The 20,418-nt window shown below is 41.9% G+C and overlaps 2 protein-coding genes across 5 annotated transcripts in view; both read left to right on the top strand.

Moving 5' to 3' along the window:
• Positions 1–12,353, top strand: part of LOC133636209 (transmembrane channel-like protein 3) — a 143,094-nt gene extending 130,741 nt beyond the window's left edge. For 3 of the 4 annotated variants that reach the window (XM_062030008.1, XM_062029991.1, XM_062030016.1), the window contains one exon: positions 11,282–12,353. In XM_062030008.1, the coding sequence (XP_061885992.1) occupies positions 11,282–12,248 (967 nt within the window). In that variant the 3' untranslated portion in view covers positions 12,249–12,353. The remainder of the gene's footprint in view (positions 1–11,281) is intronic. The other variant, XM_062030000.1, reaches the window with a different exon arrangement.
• Positions 12,354–19,588: 7,235 nt separating this feature from the next.
• The window catches only part of stard5 (StAR related lipid transfer domain containing 5), a 42,097-nt gene continuing 41,267 nt past the window's right edge, over positions 19,589–20,418 (top strand). The window contains exon 1 of the mRNA XM_062029973.1: positions 19,589–20,091. Coding sequence (XP_061885957.1) covers positions 20,002–20,091 — 90 coding nt within the window. The 5' untranslated portion in view covers positions 19,589–20,001. The remainder of the gene's footprint in view (positions 20,092–20,418) is intronic.

Here is a 20,418-nt window from a genome sequence, read left to right as displayed (position 1 = left end):
CCAACTCTTAATTACCGATTCCGATATCAACCGATACCGATATATACAGTCGTTGAATTAACACATTATTATGCCTAATTTTGTTGTGATGCACCGCTGGATGCATTAAACAAAGTAACAAGGTTTTCCAAAATAAATCAACTGAAGTTATGGAAAAAAATGCCAACATGGCACTGCCATATTTATTATTGAAGTCACAAAGTGCATTATTTTTTTTTAACATGCCTCAAAACAGCAGCTTGGAATTTGGGACATGCTCTCCCTGAGATAATCCTGATACTCACTACAACTATGGGAAATACTATACTTTGACTTTCACAAAGTGCATTATTTTTATTTTTTTTAAAACATGCCTCAAAACAACAGCTACAAAAACAATGAAGGCACACAGCTTCAGTCCAGAGTATACTAGAGTAATAAAGTAAACAATAACATAGTCCTCCTTTAGTGCAAGACTGCCTGGTATACTGTATAACAGGAAATTGTAAACTGGGCTCAATCTGCCCTGCTCTAACGTATTTGTTTGAGTAACAAAAATGTGCTGCAAGCTAGTGGTGAGTGCTTGAAGTGGCCTACTAGTCAGCCAGAGCTTCTGAAATGCTGCGTTGAGACAGGGCACCTCTGTTCACTGCAAGCTGCAAAGTGTGCGCCATGCAGGGCAGACTAGCCACACCAAACTCCACCGTAGCTTTTGACATACTGCATGCGTTGTCCTTGACCACAACGTGGGCTTTCGCCTTGGGGTGGTTTTTGTTTTTTCTCTGCGCAACTGTGTGGTACTACTTTTTTTCGGTGTTTGCTTTTCATCCATCTTCTGCTTGTATTCATTGTGTATCTCCTTATGATTCGTGAAGAGGTGGGAGATCAAATTGCTCATATTAAAGGAAGACGTCGTGGTTCCTCCTTGCATCACCAACGTTTTGCAGTCATTGCAAATTGCCAGTTTTTTATCCGTCAGAGACACTTTAAAATATTTCCAAACCATGTTGTTAGGCAGTCACCGAGCGAGCTCGCTTGTTAGCCACGGCTACAGCACCGGCACCAACACACTCTTGTTGTTATGCTCTGCTCGCGGCGGTTTGATGAGGTCATCAAGCGTCGCCAATAAACCTCTCATGCTGCAGTCTTCAACTCCTGTGTTATGTGTGGGAGAGGGGAGGGGCTGTTGACTGGGAGACGCAACTGCTCTGTACTTCTCCCTACGTTCTTGTACCACTCCTTACATCGGCGTTTTAAAAAGTCATACATTTTACTTTTTGAAACCGATACCGATAATTTCCGATATTACATTTTAAAGCATTTATCGGCCGATAATATCGGCAGTCAGATATTATCGGACATCCCTATTTATGACATAAAGCATAAAGTCTTGCTAGTCAAAGCTGCCCCATTAGCTGGAGGTCTGACAGCAATCGTATCCAAAACAGCTGACTATCATTGTCGCTGACGGGAGTGTCGCAAAGCTTATTTTGATGTCTTTTTTTTGTCAATTTTGAGTAAAAATAAATGCATATTTAGGTTCAAACATACAGTAGCACCCGAATGCAGCTGAGATAGGCTCCAGCACCCCCCGCAAACCCAAAAGGGACAAGCGGTAGAAAATGGATGGATGGCATACAATAAATCCTTTCATAATGTGTTTAAAGGCAGCAAGGCAGTGTTGTAGAGCTTTGGAAATGACAGCACACAGCCATGACGTCATTAGAGGAGTACAAGTCTCCATTTGTGCCGTGTACATGTATATGCTGAGTGGAGAGTTTTGAAACTCTACACTTTGGCCATGTCCACACGAACACTGATTTTTAATAAACACAATCTTCTCTCAGCGTTTAGGCCTCTTGTCCACACGCAAATGCATACTTTTGTCTTTAAAAAAATGCAGACTTTTGCAAAAGCTGGCCAAAGTGTAGAGTTCCAAAACTGTCTGCTAAGCGTATGCGTGAACGCGGCGCAAACGGAGACTTGTGATGACGTCACGGCTGTACGCTGTCATTTCCAAGCTCAAAAACACTGCCTTGCTGCCTTTAAACACACTATAAGATGACTTACTGTATGTTTGAACGTAAACATGCTGCTATTTTCACTCAACATTATTAAAAAAGACACATCAAAATGTGCTTTGCGACACTCCCGCCATCGCTAATGACAGTCAGCTGTTTTGGATACGATCACTGTGGAACCTCCACCTGATGGAACAACTTTGACAAGCAAGACTTTTTGCTCTGTCATAAGAAAGGTGCAACATTATCTAATGTTTTTAATCCTTATTTTACGACAAATCATGAAGTTAATTTACGTGTGTTGCTTCCATTTGTGTAGATAGAGCCAACACGACTGTGCGCGCGGGTAAAAAGCAACCAAGCAATTAAAAAAACATGATGACACATCCTTCCTGTAGTATGTACTAATGTTAAAGACATTATTATGCACTTTATTTCACATGTACTATATCACTATATCCATGATTAAATGCTTTATAATTCCACGAGAGTTTTGCAGCGGCACACCCATGTCGGTGTGCTTTGTTTAGGCAATTAAACATGCAAAAGGGTTTCCCTGGCTCTTTAATGCGTGCTGATTTTGGAAATAATGTACAATTCATGCACAAGTAATACATCACCATGTTGCTGAACGTGTTATAATTCTATTAGTGTTGGGTTTCAGCAGCACAGGTGTGCATGAGCGCACTGAAAAAAAATGATACACAATGTTCCCAGGGCTCTGAACGTGCAGGCTGGTTTTGAAGTTAATGTACATGTCATTGTGCGTCTAGTATATCAAAATAAACTCAAAGAGGGGTAATGCCACCAAGTGAGCTGTGGCTGCATTTTTCAGGCTTCTGATTGGACAAAATGCGCATGACATAAGGTGTATGTGTTTGTGTGTAGACTTAGACAGTTTTGAAACTACACTTGTGTGGATGGAGATCATTTTAAGCCCAAATATGCGTTTTTGAAACTCTCCATGTTAATGTGGACATGGCCTTTGGTCAGCGTTTGCAAAAATCTGCGTTTTTAAGGACAAAAGTATGCGTTTGCGTGTGGACAAGAGGTCTAAACGCAGAGATAAGTATGCGTATATTAAAAATCTTTGTTCGTGTGGACATGGCCTAAGATGGAACATTTCAATCAATCAATCATCAATCAATGTTTACTCATATAGCCCTAAATCACGAGTGTCTCAAAGGGCTGCACAAGCCACAACGACATCCTCGGCTCAGATCCCACATCAGGGCAAGGAAAAAGTCAACCCAATGGGACAATGAGAAACATTGGAGGGGACCGCAGATGTGCGACCTGTGCAATGGACGTCGAGTGGATCTAGCATAATATTGTGAGAGTCTAGTCCATAGTGGATCTAACATTATAGTGAGAGTCCAGTCCATAGTGGGGCCAGCAGGAGACCAACCCTGACCGGAGCCGGTTCAGCAGCGCAACCGATGCACAGACGAGTGCCTTATACACCACACATACACAGGCCAAACATTTTGGGTGAGTAGGGAAAAATTTGTTTTTCAGAACATTGAGTCCACACAAAGAGCAGCATAAAACAGCTTTCTGGTCATATCTCACACATTAATAACAGTATGGGAGCCTGGCTCGACCCCTAATATGGACTCAAGTTGAACCATGGACTCTATTAAACGGTAAACAGGTTTATTGACTCTGCCAAACCGTGAGGCAAATTGGTTCTCAGCACCAGATGCTTGAGGTGGACCAACTGGGACTAATTTCAGTGAGGGAGCAGGGAGAGCTAGCGGGGGATCCTGAGCAGCAATATGGCCACTGTCTGTAGGGGAGACTACTTCAGCGGACTCTGAACACTGAGGCTCATCAAAGGAAGACTGCTCATGGACCCATGAGGCAGTACGGCCATCATCACAAGCATCAGCACTCAAGAGAGAACCAGCATGGGATGTCCCAACAGTTGCAGCTGCCGTATCCGACACCTCTGACTCACACCCATCAAATAATGCTGTGGCAGGCATGACCACTGGTCCAGCATCATCATCCAAAGCTCCGTCTAACGGCAGGAAGTTAACCTGGACCAACAGGTTACGGTGAACAACCCGTTCATTCCCCTCTGGATCCTTGATCCGGTAGATGTGCAGGTCGGGTTTTGAGGCCACCACCGTGTGTATAGCAGACAACCACTTGTCAGAAAGTTTACGCTTCCCTTTGACACCTTTGTTTGCCAACAGCACCTGGTCGCCAAGTGAAAGAGGCTGACCTTTGACCTTTCTGTTGTACTGGTTGCTCTGATGCTTCTGCTCAGCAGAGCAGTTCTTCTGGGCAAGCGTCATGGCACAATGCAGGCCCTCTAAAAGGGACTTTACATATATGTTATAGTCACACACAGTCTCATCCCGAAACACATTCTTAAAGAGGAGATCTACCGGCAATCTTGGGGTTCTCCCAAACATCACATAAAAAGGCGCAAACCCAGTCGTCTCATGCACAGTGCAATTATACACAAAAGTCATTGTCTGGATCATTTGGGGCCATTTCTGCTTGGAGCGAGGGGGCAATGATCTCAACATGTTGCCCAAGGTGCGGTTAAACCGCTCCGTCCCACCGTTTCCCATAGGATGGTAGGGGGAAGTGTGAGACTTGTCAACTCCTGACAACATCAAGAGTTGAGCAATCAGTTCACTTTCAAAATTTGCACCCTGGTCTGAATGAAGGCGCTGGGGGAAGCCGTAAATGCAGAAGAAGCTGTCCCATAATTTCCTAGCAACCCTCTGTGCAGTCTGGTCCTGACAAGGAAAAGCATGTGCCAATTATGTAAAGTGATCAGTGACTACAAGAACATCCACAGATTTGTTGTGGCTGTCTTCAGCTGTCCAAAAGTCAACACACACAAGCTCTAGGGGAGCAGAGGTCTTGATGCTTTGTAGCGAGGCCCTTGCTGAAGGCTCGGGGGTCTTGCTAAGGACACACCTGTGGCACTGTTTCACGTAACTGCGGACATCCTTCTCCATGTCATACTAGAAAAAGTGGTGGCGAGCTAGAGCAAGAGTGCGGGGCTGACCTTGATGACCAGCTTGGTCATGAACGCCAGACAGTGTGTCTACCTTCAAGGACTCTGGCACAACAAACTGGTACCTCTTCTTCTTGGTCAAAGGGTCCTTTGTGACTCTATAGAGGATGCCATCCAGAAGTATCAGCCTATCCCACTGTTTCAAGACTCTCAGAGTTGGCTGATTTTAATTACAACGTTCGCGTCTGGAGGGCCTGCGTTTTCTGTCAACATAATAAGTAGCTCTTAAGATGACTGGGTCTCTTTGTTGGTGAGACTGAAGGTCAGCAAGTGATAGGGAAGGCAAAGTGTCTTGGCCAGGAGGTTCTAATGTTGTGAGGTGATCAGCTAGTGAAGTAGCACATTGGCGAGGGGCACTGTCCCATTCATCCAAAGAAGAAAGGATTGAAGAGACGTCTTCTTCAGACATTGAACTTTCAATTGTGTCAATGTGAGGATGACACCTCAGTGATTGTGGCTGGCAAGTGAAGCGGAACGCATCCTGCACACATCCATCACTGACATCACAGACCCGATTCAGCAGCTTAGCATAGGGCTCACCCAGCAGCCGCTCCCTCAAAGGAGTCACAAATGGGTCTCTACTGAGTGCATCTGCCACCACATTCTGCCTGCCAGGGATGTGCTTAATCTCAAAATTATATGGAGCCAACTTGGAGACCCACCACTGCTCACATGCATCTAGTTTGGGCTTAGTCAGGATGTGAGTGAGGGGGTTGTTATCCGACCAAACAGTAAACCTGTGACCCTTGAGCCAGTGGCTGAATTGATCACAAACTGCCCATTTAAGGGCTAAGAACTCCAGTCTGTGAGCAGGGTAGTTGACTTGGCTGCGGCTGAGAGTTTTGCTTGCAAAAGCAATGGGTCTCGCTTGTTCTTCGCCATCAGGGACCTGGGACAGGACTGCACCCAGACCATCAAGGGATGCATCGGTGCAGAGGATGAAGGGCCTTTCAAAGTCTGGGTGTGCCAGCACCACAGTATTAAGAAGTGCACTCTTCAGATCCTCAAACGCCTTCTCACAAGCAGAAGTCCAGTCCTGAGGAGTCAGTTTTCTGAAGGTGCCTGCTCTTCTCCGCCCAAAGGAGCCCTTGGCACTCCTCTTCTGTCCTGCAGTCAATGTGTAAAGTGGCTTTGCAAGAGAAGAACAGCCAGGGATGAAATGCTGGTAGTACAGCACCATGCCAAGGAAGGACTTGACTTTCCGCTGTGATGGGGTGCAGCCGTCATCCTCCAAAAGATCCTTTTTTTCAAAAGCTGAGATGACTTTGACTTTCTCCTGGTCGACTGCAACACCACCGCTGTTCACTACATGACCCAGAAACTTCACGGTCCTACACAAGAAGTAGCACTTCCTCTGCGGCAGTTTCAGGTTGTTGGCTCTGAGACGCAGGAAAACACTCTCCAGCCGCTTCAGGAGGAGGCTGGAAAAGTTCAAGTCCCCAAAGATGCTGATCATCATCCGCATAAAGGATGTGGGGCTGTTGCACAAGCCCTGGCGAAGTCTGTTGTACTCGTATAGGCCTAAGGGTGTTGTGAAGGCCGTATACCGCCTGTCAGACTCATGGAGGGGGACGTTGTAAAACCCAGTCTGACGGGTGCCTGACCTTTGGCCTCCTGGTCTTTGATTGTTAGCCAAAGATGCATTGCACAAGGACAGAACTTTATCAAACATGGTCACAACTTGAGCACCAGGGTCATTAGCTGGTGGGTCAAAAGCGGCCGGCGCCACATTGACAGCAGAAGATGGGTGGAATGGGGAGGTGGACTGATGTGCGACAGCCACAAGTGCATCAGAAGGAGGCTGACTGCAGGAAAGGCCAGGGGAAGGTTGAGGAACAGAAAGCAATGACTGTTGGCGTGCTACCGAGACGGCCTGCGGCGAAGAATAATCAGTCACTGGGCTTTGACTGTAAGCCGACAAGCCCATCACACATTGAGACTGGGCTGCTGTCGTTTTAACCTTTCTTATGTGAGCATCCAGACGCTCCTGAACCTCAGCTGCAGTCCACTGCTCAGGCGTCTTTAGTTGAAACAACAATGCAAGATGACGGTCAGGACAGTGGTTAATAAAATTCATGACGACTTCAGCACTGGGGTCCTCAATAGATTTGCCCCGCCTATGGAGACACTCATCAGCAGCATCAATGGACTTGTTAAGGAGGATCCAGTAGTCCATAGCACTCTCACCGGAATGGGGAATAATAGTGCAGTAACAGTCTTTCATAGGCAAGTTAGAATATGATAGCTCACTGAAGTTACCTTTCAAAATGTCAAACACTGCAGTGGGCAGGTCAGCTGTATTCAGTTCAGGGCGCAGCAACACCTTTACAACATCCCTCGCTTTGCCTGTTAGTCTGGACATAACTAGCTCAAACATTTCAGGAGGACTGTCACATTTTACTCTATTTAGGTAACATTTCATCATGTCTACCCATTCATGAATTGAGAACACATCAGCATCATCGCCTCTAAATTAAGGTGGTGCTTTGACGTCAAGCTGCACAACAACTTTCACTTGTGGCGAACCATCATGCCCGGAGGAAGGGCTCACAGCGGTGGACCGAGGCTGATAGGCACTTGGCTGGTGTATCATGCTGATGTTGGCAGAGATGTTGTCTCCTATCTGTTTAGCTAAAGTTGTGATCATGTCTCCAAAAGCATCAACAGATATGACTTGTGTGGGCTCACGCACTGCTTGAGTAACTGGCGTAGAGCTAGAGATGGGGGTCAGTAGCGGGTTAAAAACTGGTTGGTCTATCATGAAGCTAAGACTGCTTGACACCAACCTACCCCTCCCCATTCCAAATGTGACACTATGCCCACGGCCAGCCATTGTAGGAATCTCGAATACTATGCAAATATTTCACTATAACAACAAAGAGAAATCCCCACAAAGGCAGTATAGCAAAACAAGGGCAATAATGACACAAGTTGACACATAAAAAAAAAAACTTCACTGTAAAGCCCACAGTAAATAGCCTCTGACAAATCAATACATAGCACAGCTCTGTAGCATGTTAACACCCCCCCCCCCCCCCCCCCCCGTGCTATTAGGGCGTATCAAGCCTCTCATAAACCCACACCGATTAATAGATGAACAGAAAATAAAACACCACCAAAAGGCTTCAATAAACACTCATACAAACAGGCTTGCCCATTCACCACTTTTATTTCTGCTATGACAGGACTATCTGTCACAAAAATGTTCATAAAATGTACCAGCTGGATATTATAACGTCACCAGCACAACACTAAACGAGCTTAAATCACGCGCGCACACTTTAAAACTGCGTGATTTGTCAGCACACCTCGCGCGCACGCGGGAGCGCGTGCCGTTGTCCTCTGCGACAGGAAGGGAGAGGGAGGGAGGAGCAGCCGAGTGCAGCGGGCGGGAACTCCAGCAGCTTTCCCGGGCACCAGACGAGCGCTGGTTGGCGATGCAACGGGTCGCACGGCACCAAGTGTAACCGGTGGTCTTTTCCTCTGTGTTGTGTGGCTTTAATGGAACACGACCGACACCATGGATTGCTCAGCTGCACTTTACTGATAATACACAATATACAATTGTCGTCAATAACTTTTTGCCATCGTCAAGTCCCTCTCCCGTTATCATGGACAAAAGGGCATTATGTACAACAGTGAAATAAACATACCTGATAATACACAATATACAATTGTCGTCAATAACTTTTTTCCATCGTCGAGCCCCTACACAAATATAATAATGAAAAAGATAGTGAACTTAAATTCTTAACATGACAATACAATTTCTGTCGTCGCATGCACACCTACCTCTCCCGTTATCGTAGACAAAAGAGAAGTTGGAAGGCGTGTCCAACGCATATAAAAAGACAGGTGTCACAGTAATTATTGCAGTAGGAGGGACAACGAGACAATGGTTCCACATTGACAAATCATCGAACAATATTCAGGTATTTACATGTAACTTACACATTTTGTGTATTTATAACAATAATAAAGCATTATAAAATACATTATTTACAAGACATGATTGACCCTGTTACACTAGTATAGGCGTAATGTGAGCAAACTTTCTTGTTTTTGTCAAAAGTCTAGCAGCCGCATTTTGTACCAACTGTAATCTTTTAATGCTAGACACAGGGAGACCCGAAAATAATACGTTACAGGAGACAAGACGTAGCGAACGCATGAATAATGATCTTAGCGTCGCTAGTGGACAAAATGGAACACATTTTAGCGATATTACGGAGATGAAAGAAGGCCGTTTTAACTCCTCCTTTGACTGCATTTCAAAAATGTATTTTTTTAAATTGCTGGCCTCGCAAGAAATGTTTCCATATATGCCAAGGCAATGTAATGTTCATTTCCAAAGTGTTCCAATAAAAGTCCTTTAGCTCTCTGGTAGCCTTGCTGTGATGGCATGTGTGTACAGCTACTAACCAGTTCTCTTGGCTGCTCTCTGGTGTACTGTTCCAAGAAGTACAAAGTCTAAAAAGCTGTTGGTCCTCTCTTCCACACAATGCTCAAATGCCTTCATGAAAGAAATGCATCATAACGGGTCAACATCGAGAACTAGGATGTCACACTAGTGCAGTGTAGCAGCTAACTGCCGCTGTACAAGCATTCATGTACTTTCATTCTTCCTTTGCATGATGGTACAGATGGATCACCAGCTATAGTTGGGACTTGTGGCATGTAGGAATGTTGTTGTTGTTGGTGTGCTGCATCTAAAAAAAACCTTGTGATTGTGAAGCTGCAGGCTGAACAGTTATTTTTAATGGCTTGGCTATGACATGGCAGTTTAAAAGTGCGCATAAATTTACGTGGTTGAAAACTTCAGATTTTATATTTGGTGTAAATATTTGACTCGGCTAAGAGACACTTGTGGTGGTTTTAGGCACCAATGGTTTTGCCTGTTTTTTAAGTCCCTGCAATCTTCCTCTGTAAATCCTTTACTGATGTAGAAGTACATCACTTTGAAATCTGCATTAACTCCTTCGCTCATGTTGTTCAGTGCAGATAAACAAAACATAAAATGTAGGCTAATACTTTACAGATACTGTAGTATGATTGTTCATGTTTTTCAGTCAGTTCAGATGTCCTATCACATTGTGTTGTGCATTACAAACTCAAACGCGTTTCGTGCTGACTTAGAAGCTAGCTTATCTCTTTCCATAGTTAGCTTCTGCAGCTAATATTATAGCATGCCGATGTGTTAGTACGCTAGAAAAAGAGTTCCTCGGTGTTCGCTCTTACAGTAACAATGTTGCTACAGTTTGGTTATAATACAGGTTACCGAACGTAAATGAAGTATGAAGTATGATTTTTGAATGCATTTTTAAAGTGATTTAGAGGTAGAATTGATTGCTCCTATTAGCTACATTGATAGCTACCAAGAACGAGCCAATTTGTATATATTGGAAAGCAAAAAAAACAAAAAAAAACATTTTGTCTTCTTATCTCTCGTAATGATTGTGAACGATAGGCAAAATTCCAAAAAAGTGCAGTTCCCCTTCAAGGGCTTAGTAAAACTAATCCAAATGATGCGTTTCGTTGTCCTTTAGTATTTTTTTTAATAACGTTTTTTTTTTTTCACGTAAAATATATATCATTAAAATATTTCTAATATGAAAATAACTTCTTGAAGTATGCATTTTTGCGTATTGAGCGAAGTAAGTGCAGCTTCTCTCCAATGCACCTTCAGCAGTTAAAAAGAAAAAAGAAAATTTAAAAAAAGGTGTCAATGTAGATGTCTGCACGACTGCTTCTAAAATGCTCATAAAAATGGTAGATGTCTCCTGCATGTTTGAATGAATGTGCAGTGTCTTGGTGGTGATGCCCTGTACACGCAATCAGTCCTCATTTAAATAAGGCGGTCTGCACCACTTTACAATTGTACACAGAGTCTTAGTAAATCACACGCAACACGGCCACTAATAGTACACGATTGCTCATGCTGTTTATCACGTGGTATTTGGATCTTAGTAAATCAGGCCCATACTATAGCTCATAGCCAAAATCAATGAAGAAAGCAATGTTACTAATGTATTCTTGGCTACTGCAACACACCTAGAACAAACGCTACTGTTGTGTATTTTTACTGTTTCCAGTTACTGGAAATTGATACAAATATGAAAGGTACACATCCCTAATGTGCATCCTGCACCCCAAAATTGGAAATTTATGGCAAACACTGATTAATGTTCTATGGTTAGTTTGTTGGTAATATATTATATTGTGTTGTCCTTCCTCAAAACAGACCCACACCTTTTGTTGGAGGCCCCAGTGGTTCCTGTCGCTCTAAGTCTTACTTCCACAAGGCCTACAATCTCCCAGCCAAACACTCTGACAACACCCATTCTGACCCCATTTACAGGAAGACTGTACGTGCAATGCATCCCGGAATGATAACGGCACAGGGCTGTGGGGGACGCCGCGGTCATGCCACCAGATACGTCATTGTGAACGAACAAGAACCCAGGAAGAAGCTGCTTCGCTCGGCCACACGTATCCCACGCCATTACTTTATGGAGGAAGAGCCAGCCGAGATCCTGGAGCTCTACCCATGCAATGTCAAGCGCTACACGCCTCGGACTCCACACCACCAACCACATCCTCACAGATCTCACCATTCCCAACAGAATCTCAGTGAGGATGACGAAGAAGAGGGGAAGCGCAGAAGACGGGTGTTGTTAGGGAAGGCTTGTCGGCCCTGTTCTCTGTCGGACCTCCACCAGCCAGCGCACTTCTACATTGGGGACAGATTGGAAAATCATGTGTCTGTATCCAAGGACAACCATGTAAGTAGAGGCAGGTATGGAGACCAAGAAGAAGATGAAGGAGACATGGAATGGAGAGGTTCAAAGTCAAACTCCCGATCCCAGGACAGTATCAGAGGAGCAGAGTCTCTATTGGTTCGAACTAGGCATCATGGTATTTCTCCTGGAAGGTACGGCCAGTCACCAGCCAGGAACAGGCACATGGAACCACACATAAAACCCAAGACAAGACCAAAGCTGGAGCACCCTCTGACTGAGTCTGACTCTGCCTCCCTGGCATCCAGCAGTGATCAGCAAAACAGTAGTACCGACCAGTACATTCAGGTGATCCACAACAAGGAGCGCTATCTCAAGTCCAGGCAAGGAAAGTTACCAAAAAAGAGGTTTAAACAGAGCTTAGATTTCAATGCCCCCGAGTCAAATGACCTGGTTTGTTCCAATGTATGATATATTGATTAAAAATATTACTAAGTGCAAGTTGCGAGTTCATAGAAATGTGATTTTATGTTCTTGTTCGTGTGGTCTTGTGTTTCATGCATTATTGGAAATGTGTGTAGATTACAATAAAACCAATTTGCACTCATTCTTATGTGTATACATTCCATCATGATAACGACAGTCAATCAGCAATCTTTAGTTAAGTTAAAGTTAAAGTACCAATGATTGTCACACACACACTAGAGCTGTGTCCCAATTCAGGTTCTGCCACCTTCGAAGGACCCAGCGGTCGACAACGTGTGGGTCCTAGCGAGAGTCCTCCAGCAGCGGCTTGAGCGATATGAATTGGGACAGTTTAGCCTATGGGACACTTCCTGGTCACGTCATTTGTCCCCACCCTTACATTTACGTCACGTATCTGCTGCTCAGTCGCACAAGGTTAAAAAATGGCTAACTTAAGAGAAGAATGTCGAATCATTTTGTGTTCTCTTGGTCCTTTACCTTATTTTTACCTTTTTACCTTATTTATTTTAATAGCTACCGGCACCGTCTGATATTCCTGCGGTTAGAGACGACCGATCATGGGAGATGGTTGTCATGGAGATGTGTCACGTGTTGACAAGCATTCTAAAGCTGTTATTCCTAATTATTAGTTAATGATGGATTTATTTTCATGCTTGTTGAAGTGGAACATGTACCTCACAGTCTATCTATACAGCAACACCACACAATCTTACTTTATTTACAGAATATGGGATTTACAATTGATGTACCAGTAATTTTCTAATCTTGTCAATTTGGCTTATAGCCAGTAATAGTAAATACTGGGATAGCATAATATTATTCAAAGGACACTTGGAACTTTTTTGAATTAGGACAGCTTTCGCGCACCGCGATGACGTCAGCACCCCACAAATGCGCACTCCGAAGGATGCAGACCCTGAATTGGGACACAGCCTAGGTGTGGTGAAATTTGTCCTCTTCATTAGATCCATCCCCTTGTTCACCCCCTGGGAGGTGAGGGGAGCAGTGGGCAGCAGCGGTGGCTGCGCCCGGTAATCTTTACCTTGATAAAGATAACATAGTCTCTAACATTCTGGTGAAACTTGAGGTTGACAGTGAGGGGTACAGAGGTAAGGATGCCTCTCAGGTACCAACACCGAGGAACAGTCAGGCTACATAATTATATTTACGTGTTTAACATATTACCATTTGTGTCTTAACGCAACCCCCGCCGAAATGGAGGGAACACTGTATTTTGGCCTTGGAGCTGATCATCTAACAGTGTCGTTGTAGTAGTTGCCAATGTGAATAGAATAGTCTTTGTTGCCATTGATCAGCAAGTTAACAACAAAATTATAATTGACTTTTCTCTCCCCAGTGCAAAAACAACAATAGTGTAATAGCGGAATAATAAATATAAAATGCATACATTCCACCTCGTAAATACAAAGGACCACCCCTCCTGCAAACAACTTCGAGAGGACCTTTTTGGGAGTAGCCTCATGTTCATGGCTCAGATGGTAGAGCGGCCGGCCAGAAACTTGAGGGTTCTCGGTTCGAATTCAGCTTCCGCAATAGGTGGTCACTGCCGTTGTGTCCTTGGGCAAGACACATTACCCACTTAGCCACCAGTGCCACCCACACTGATGTAAATGTAATTTAAATGTAGATAATGGGTTCTTCAATGCAAAGTGCTTTGAGTCATTTAGAGAAAAAGCGCTGTATAAATAGAATTCACTTCACAATCTAGGATCATTTCTTGATGCTGTCTATTTAATATCAGAATAGCCAGTAGAGATGTAATATTTGTAATCTGTGCCAATATCACAGTGAACAACAGGTATAATAAGAACTGGGCTATTGACTTGTGAGGAGCCGCAAAGATCAGTCAATCAAAAATCATTCAAATGGAATCTCAAGGTTTGCTGTGATGAGAGTCACTGACATCTTTTTATGCTATTGTCACTAAAAAGAGTCATCATTGCTATGACAAACCTTGAAGGAAAAAAAGTCCATGGCGACATGTGGAAAGACATGGATGAGGAATACCTGGATGCTTATATTGATGCTCTTCTTATTGCTGGAGTGTACAGATCCTGCAATGAGGCCACTGATAGTCCCTGGGACGCATCGACATGGCAGAAATATTTTCCAGGCAACAATGTCACTTCAGACCTTTCATATGATATCAAGAGTCCTCAGATATGACAACAGAGATACCAGAGCAAGATCTGACAAGCTTTCCCCCATCAGGGATGTCTGGGACAGATGGGTGCAGCTCCTTCCACTGATGTTCAACCCAGGGCCAGAGGTGACAGTGGATGAATGTCTTGTCCCTTTATGAGGAAAATGCCCCTTCCGACAATACTACCTCAACACCAACCAGAACAGCCACAGCCACAATCCCACCTGATTCTAAAAGAAAGAGGTGTCAGGTCTGCCCAAACAGTAAGGACAGAAAGACAAATGTATTGTTCTTCAACAGCAAGAAATATCTCTGCAAAGAACACACTAAGAGTGTCACTTTTTGCCACACATGCATCTAAACCAGTTGTTCTTAACCTGGGTTCGATTGAACCCTAGGGGTTCGGTGAGTCGAGCTCAGGGGTTCGGCGGAGGTCAAGACACACCCGACTCATCGTGTAAATAAAAACTTCTCCCTATCGGCGTATTACGGATACGGCAACAGCAGAAGTCACACTCATTTGCAGGTGTGTAATTTGTTGTGAGTTTATGCACTGTGTTGGTTTTGTTCTTTGAACAAGGTGATGTTCATGCACGGTTCATTTTGTGCAGCAGTAAAAAAAACCTTGGTAACACTTTAGTATGGGGAACATATTCACCATTAATTAGTTCCTTATTAACATGCAAATTAGTAACATATTGGCTCTTAACTAGTCATTATTAAGTACTTATTAATGCCTTATTCGGCATGGCCTTATTATAACCCTAACCCTCTAACCCTGGCCCTAACCCTCTAACCCTAACCCTAACCCTCACCAAATAACTCTAAATGAAGTCTTTGTTACTTAGAATATGTTCCCCATACTAAAGTGTTACCAAAAACATATAACTTTGTCTTGAATTTGAAAAAAAAAAAACATTTTATTTTTCACTTTAGAAGGGTTCAGTCAATGCACATATGAAACTGGTGGGGTTCGGTACCTCCAACAAGGTTAAGAACCACTGATCTAAACACACACACATACACATGCAAGTTCTTGCACACAGAGACTTTTACTCTGATTTTGTTTTTTATTAGTTTTGGAACTGGTAATTTATTTCTATTGGTTTGATTTGCTTGATTGGTTGTTGTTTGTTTGACCTTGCAAATCTATATCTTGTATTATGACGTGTTCTGCTTTTCATTTTGTGTTTGTATTAAAGTTCTGTTGCTGAAAAAAATACTTTTTAGCCTTTTTCTTGAAGTAAATATATATGGGTCAAAATTGACCCGTAACACCTAAGATGTTACTAAAGTTAAAATTATTAAAATAAAAAACTAAATAAAACAAATGTATTTAAGAGATGTGTTCTAATACCCCTCAGTAATAGTCAGGTAACACAACAATCTTTTTTTTATTTATACGATTCTCTTGAGGTTCATTTTTACCATTTTTTAAATTGAAATCGAGGGGTATACTGACAAAAAAAAGGCCCAATGGCCCACACCAAAAATATTAAAACCAATGTTTTCATGGATAAGGAAGCCTAACAAGGTAACCAAGAGATGAGAAACAAATTGGATGATAGATAATTGTTTTTAGGTTTTTTTACAGCTGATTTAAGACATGGTTCAAAACCAACCCGTTAACATAAGAGATTGTGAAATGAAGAAGAAGAAAAGAGAGAAGAAACAATGAATGTAAATATTGGGGAAATGACTGAAGAAAATTACAAACCCCGTTTCCATATGAGTTGGGAAATTGTGTTAGATGTAAATATAAACGGAATACAATGATTTGCAAATCCTTTTCAACCCATATTCAATTGAATGCACTACAAAGACAAGATATTTGATGATCAAACTCATAAACTTTTTTTTTTTTTGCAAATAATAATTAACTTAGAATTTCATGGCTGCAACACGTGCCAAAGTAGTTGGGAAAGGGCATGTTCACCACTGTGTTACATGGCCTTTCCTTTTAACAACACTCAGTAAACGTTTGGGAACTGAGGAGACACATTTTTTAAGCTTCTCAGGTTGAATTCTTTCCCATTCTTGCTTGATGTACAGCTTAAGTGGTTCAACAGTCCGGGGGTCTCTGTTGTGGTATTTTAGGCTTCATAATGCACCACACATTTTCAATGGGAGACGTGGGTTTCTGAAGTGTTCCTGAGCCCATGTGGTGATATCCTTTACACACTGATATCACTTGTTGATGCAGTACAGCCTGAGGGATCGAAGGTCACGGGCCTAGCTGCTTACGTGCAGTGATTTCTCCAGATTCTCTGAACCCTTTGATGATATTACGGACCGTAGATGGTGAAATCCCTAAATTCCTTGCAATAGCTGGTTGAGAAAGGTTTTTCTTAAACTGTTCAACAATTTGCTCACGCATTTGTTGACAAAGTGGTGACCCTTGCCCCATCCTTGTTTGTGAATGACTGAGCATTTCATGGAATCTACTTTTATACCCAATCATGGCACCCACCTGTTCCCAATGTGCCTGTTCACCTGTGAGATGTTCCAAATAAGTGTTTGATGAGCATTCCTCAACTTTATAAGTATTTATTGTTTGAACATCAAATATGTTGTCTTTGTAGCATATTCAACTGAATATGGGTTGAAAAGGATTTGCAAATCATTGTATTCCGTTTATATTTACATCTAACACAATTTCCCAACTCATATGGAAACGGGGTTTGTATATTTGCTTTAGAAACACTATAGCTATGAAATTTTCTTTGAATGAAATGGTTTCAATATTGAAACAGGTTAAAAATATGACCCCAGGAAAAGACCAGGTGAGTTACCAGATGATCAAAAGTAGGTAACATAGGCAAATAAGTGGTTTTGAAATTATACAATAGGATATACGAAGAAGGAAAATTACCAGCTGAGTGGAAAGAAGCTCTAATAATTCCAATATGCAAACCAGGAAAAGCTGTAGGTAATTATAGGCCGATAGCAGTGACTTCAAATTTGGGCAAAGTTATGGAAAAAATTATAAATTAAAGATTAGTATATTATTTAGAGTCAAAAGAAATAATAACAAACTACCAAAGTGGATTTTGGAAAGCAAGAAACACAAACGACCCAGCAGTGCAGCTGTAAGACGAAATTAGAAAAGGACAAATAAATAAATCAAGTATAATTGCAGTATTTTTTGACATGGAGAAAGCTTATGAAATGTTGTGCAAACAGGGGTTGCTGATAACATCAAATACAATTGGGATTACAGGAAAAATGTACAGATGGATAAAATACTTCTTAACAAGTAGAAACATTTGAGTAAAAATAGAGAATGAATATAGTAGAATATATGAAGTGGAAAATGGGACCCCGCAAGGGAGTAGCTTGGGGTTTAAGATTCTCTGTTGGGAAAACTAAAGTCATGAATTTTACAAAGAGGAAGGTTCAAAACAAGCTCCAAATTAAACTTTATGGAGAAAATATAGAAAAGGTACAAGTATTTAAATATTTAGGAATATGGTTTGATAAATATATTAACTGGTCAATCCACATCAGTAAAATAGTAGAGAAAAGTAAAAAGGTGTTAAATATAATGAGGGCTTTGAGGGGTAAAGATTGGGGGGCCGATAGACAGGCACTAAAAGCGATATATATCACTTTAATTCTATCTGTTATTGATTATGGATGCATCATTTATCAATCTGCTTCAAAAACATTACTTGGTAAAAATAGACAGGATCCAGTCACAGGCACTAAGGTTATGCTGTGGAACTACAAAATCAACCCCAGTGGCAGAATTACATGCAGAAATTAATGACAAACCTTTAGACATGAGAAGAGATCAATTGTCAGCAGTTTATTGGGCAAACTTAAAAGGGTCCAAGCAAGGACATCCAACTCACCAAGTGCTACCAAACTGCCAAGAAAAAGAGAAGAAAATGATGAATAGTTTCGGGTGGATAATAGGAGACATATGTGAAAAAGTTCAAATTGACAATACTAAAGTTAGCCCTACAGTACCAATACCACCGTGAATGTACGATATCCCAGATGTAGATATGCAATTATTAAAGAATATAATTTTGAATAATTACCAGACAAAACAATGGATTGAGGAAACATTTTTAGACAATGTCATACTATATACAGATGCATCAACAACTATAAATAATAAAGTAGGAGCTGCAGCAGTAATGCCACGAGGAAACAGAGTATTAAATAAAGGAATCTGCGATAATTTATCGTTGTTTACGGGAGAATTGGTCACAATTTATATGGAAGTTAATTGGAATAAAGCAAGAAAAGCAGTTGTGTGCTCGGACTCCAGCAGTGCATTGATTAGCATAAAAAACATAGCATCAGAAACAAGACAAGATTCAGTATATTAAATAGTTCAGGCAATCTGAAGATTAAATAAAGCGGGAGGTGTGGTAACATTTATCTGGTACCTGCTCATGTAGGAGTTGTGGGGAATGAATTAGCAGATAGGTACGCAAAGCAAGCAACCACTTAAACAGAAGTAAACATGGAGCTTAAACACAGTAAAGAAGAAGTGAAGAATATAGTTAAGGTAGAACACAATAAAAAGTGGCAAGATAATTGGAATAACTAAAAGGTAGGAAGTATAACAAAGTCCAGAGGAGAGTAGGAGAGGAGGTAATAGAAATAGGAAGGAAGAAGACATTATTACTAGAATGAGATTATAGGACATACATATCTAAATAGTTCATTGAAATTGAAAGGGAAACATAATACTAGGCTGTGTGACTGTTGCCATCAGATAGAACGTGTAGGACATGTTTTAATACTTGGTAGGAAATACAATAGAGAAAAGGAAAAACTGGGAAAGAAGGTTAGGTTAGTACTTGAAGATATTTTAGGATAGCACTCGGAAAACGTAGAATACAAAGCATTGTATACATATTTAAAAAAAGACTGGGTTAAGCATGTGAACGTAAGTGTGAATGTTGTCTGTCTATCTGTGTTGGCCCTGTGATGAGGTGGCGACTTGTCCAGGGTGTACCCCGCCTTCCGCCTGAATGCAGCTGAGATAGGCTCCAGCACCCCCCGCGACCCCGAACGGGACAAGCGGTAGAAAAATGGATGGATGGATGGATGGATGGATGGGTTAAATAAAAGAATATAAAGTAGGGTTCCATCTCGGTCCACACTCCATATCAGAAGGTGGCGGTAATGCATACCAGAAGGCTGCTTGCCCACCGCCATTAAACCAAAGAAGAAGAAGAGCCAACACATTTGGTGACGTTACATTCGGTACGTGCCGTAATCGCAGAGCAATATGGATAGTTAACACAGGTATCTGTGTTCACGATGTGTGTTATTTACTGAACATTGCCTGGACCTTTGGGGAGTCCTGCTCGGTTCTTACTTAGCCGCTGGTAGGTCAGAAATGGCACATTTCATTCATTGTAGCTAATGCTAGTTTAGAGCTAATGCTAGTCGAGGTGTTGTCAAATATGCTCACCTGAGCAAAACCCATTCGGCTACGTTAACCGTTACATACGTGCAATACACTAAACACTGAATTGTAGTGTTGTTTTTTATAAGCAAAGCATACGCTCGTAAGGAAGCTATTTTACAGTGTAGTTATTTCAAACGGTCATGGACTATGAACACAAGGCAAAGGAGGTGGGCGAGTGTTTGCAGAGCTACAGGGACGATGCATCTGGTTGGAAGGTCTGCAAGAAATCGGTAAGTTTACGATGTTTTCCCTGACACTGCAACCAACGTCAATACTTTTTGAACAGTGGTATGAATACAGTTTAAGAACTGGCAAGTTCAAGTGTTATTATATCTAAAGTACAGTGTCCCTAAATAATCAACACTTGTGCAACAATGCATATATTATACAAGTACATAAACTATATATTTATTTATATTGTTATTTATAACTTAATATACAGGTTCTCCATACAGTGTCTTAATAATTAAACTTTGAATACAAATTTGAAAGCTTCAATATAAGGGGAACAACACTTTCTTTTGGAATTCTGCCTGTCGTTCACAATCATTATGAAA

This window comes from Entelurus aequoreus, linkage group LG02, assembly GCF_033978785.1.
Source record: "Entelurus aequoreus isolate RoL-2023_Sb linkage group LG02, RoL_Eaeq_v1.1, whole genome shotgun sequence".
Lineage (NCBI taxonomy): Eukaryota > Metazoa > Chordata > Actinopteri > Syngnathiformes > Syngnathidae > Entelurus > Entelurus aequoreus.
This window is presented reverse-complemented; position numbering and strand designations above follow the sequence as displayed.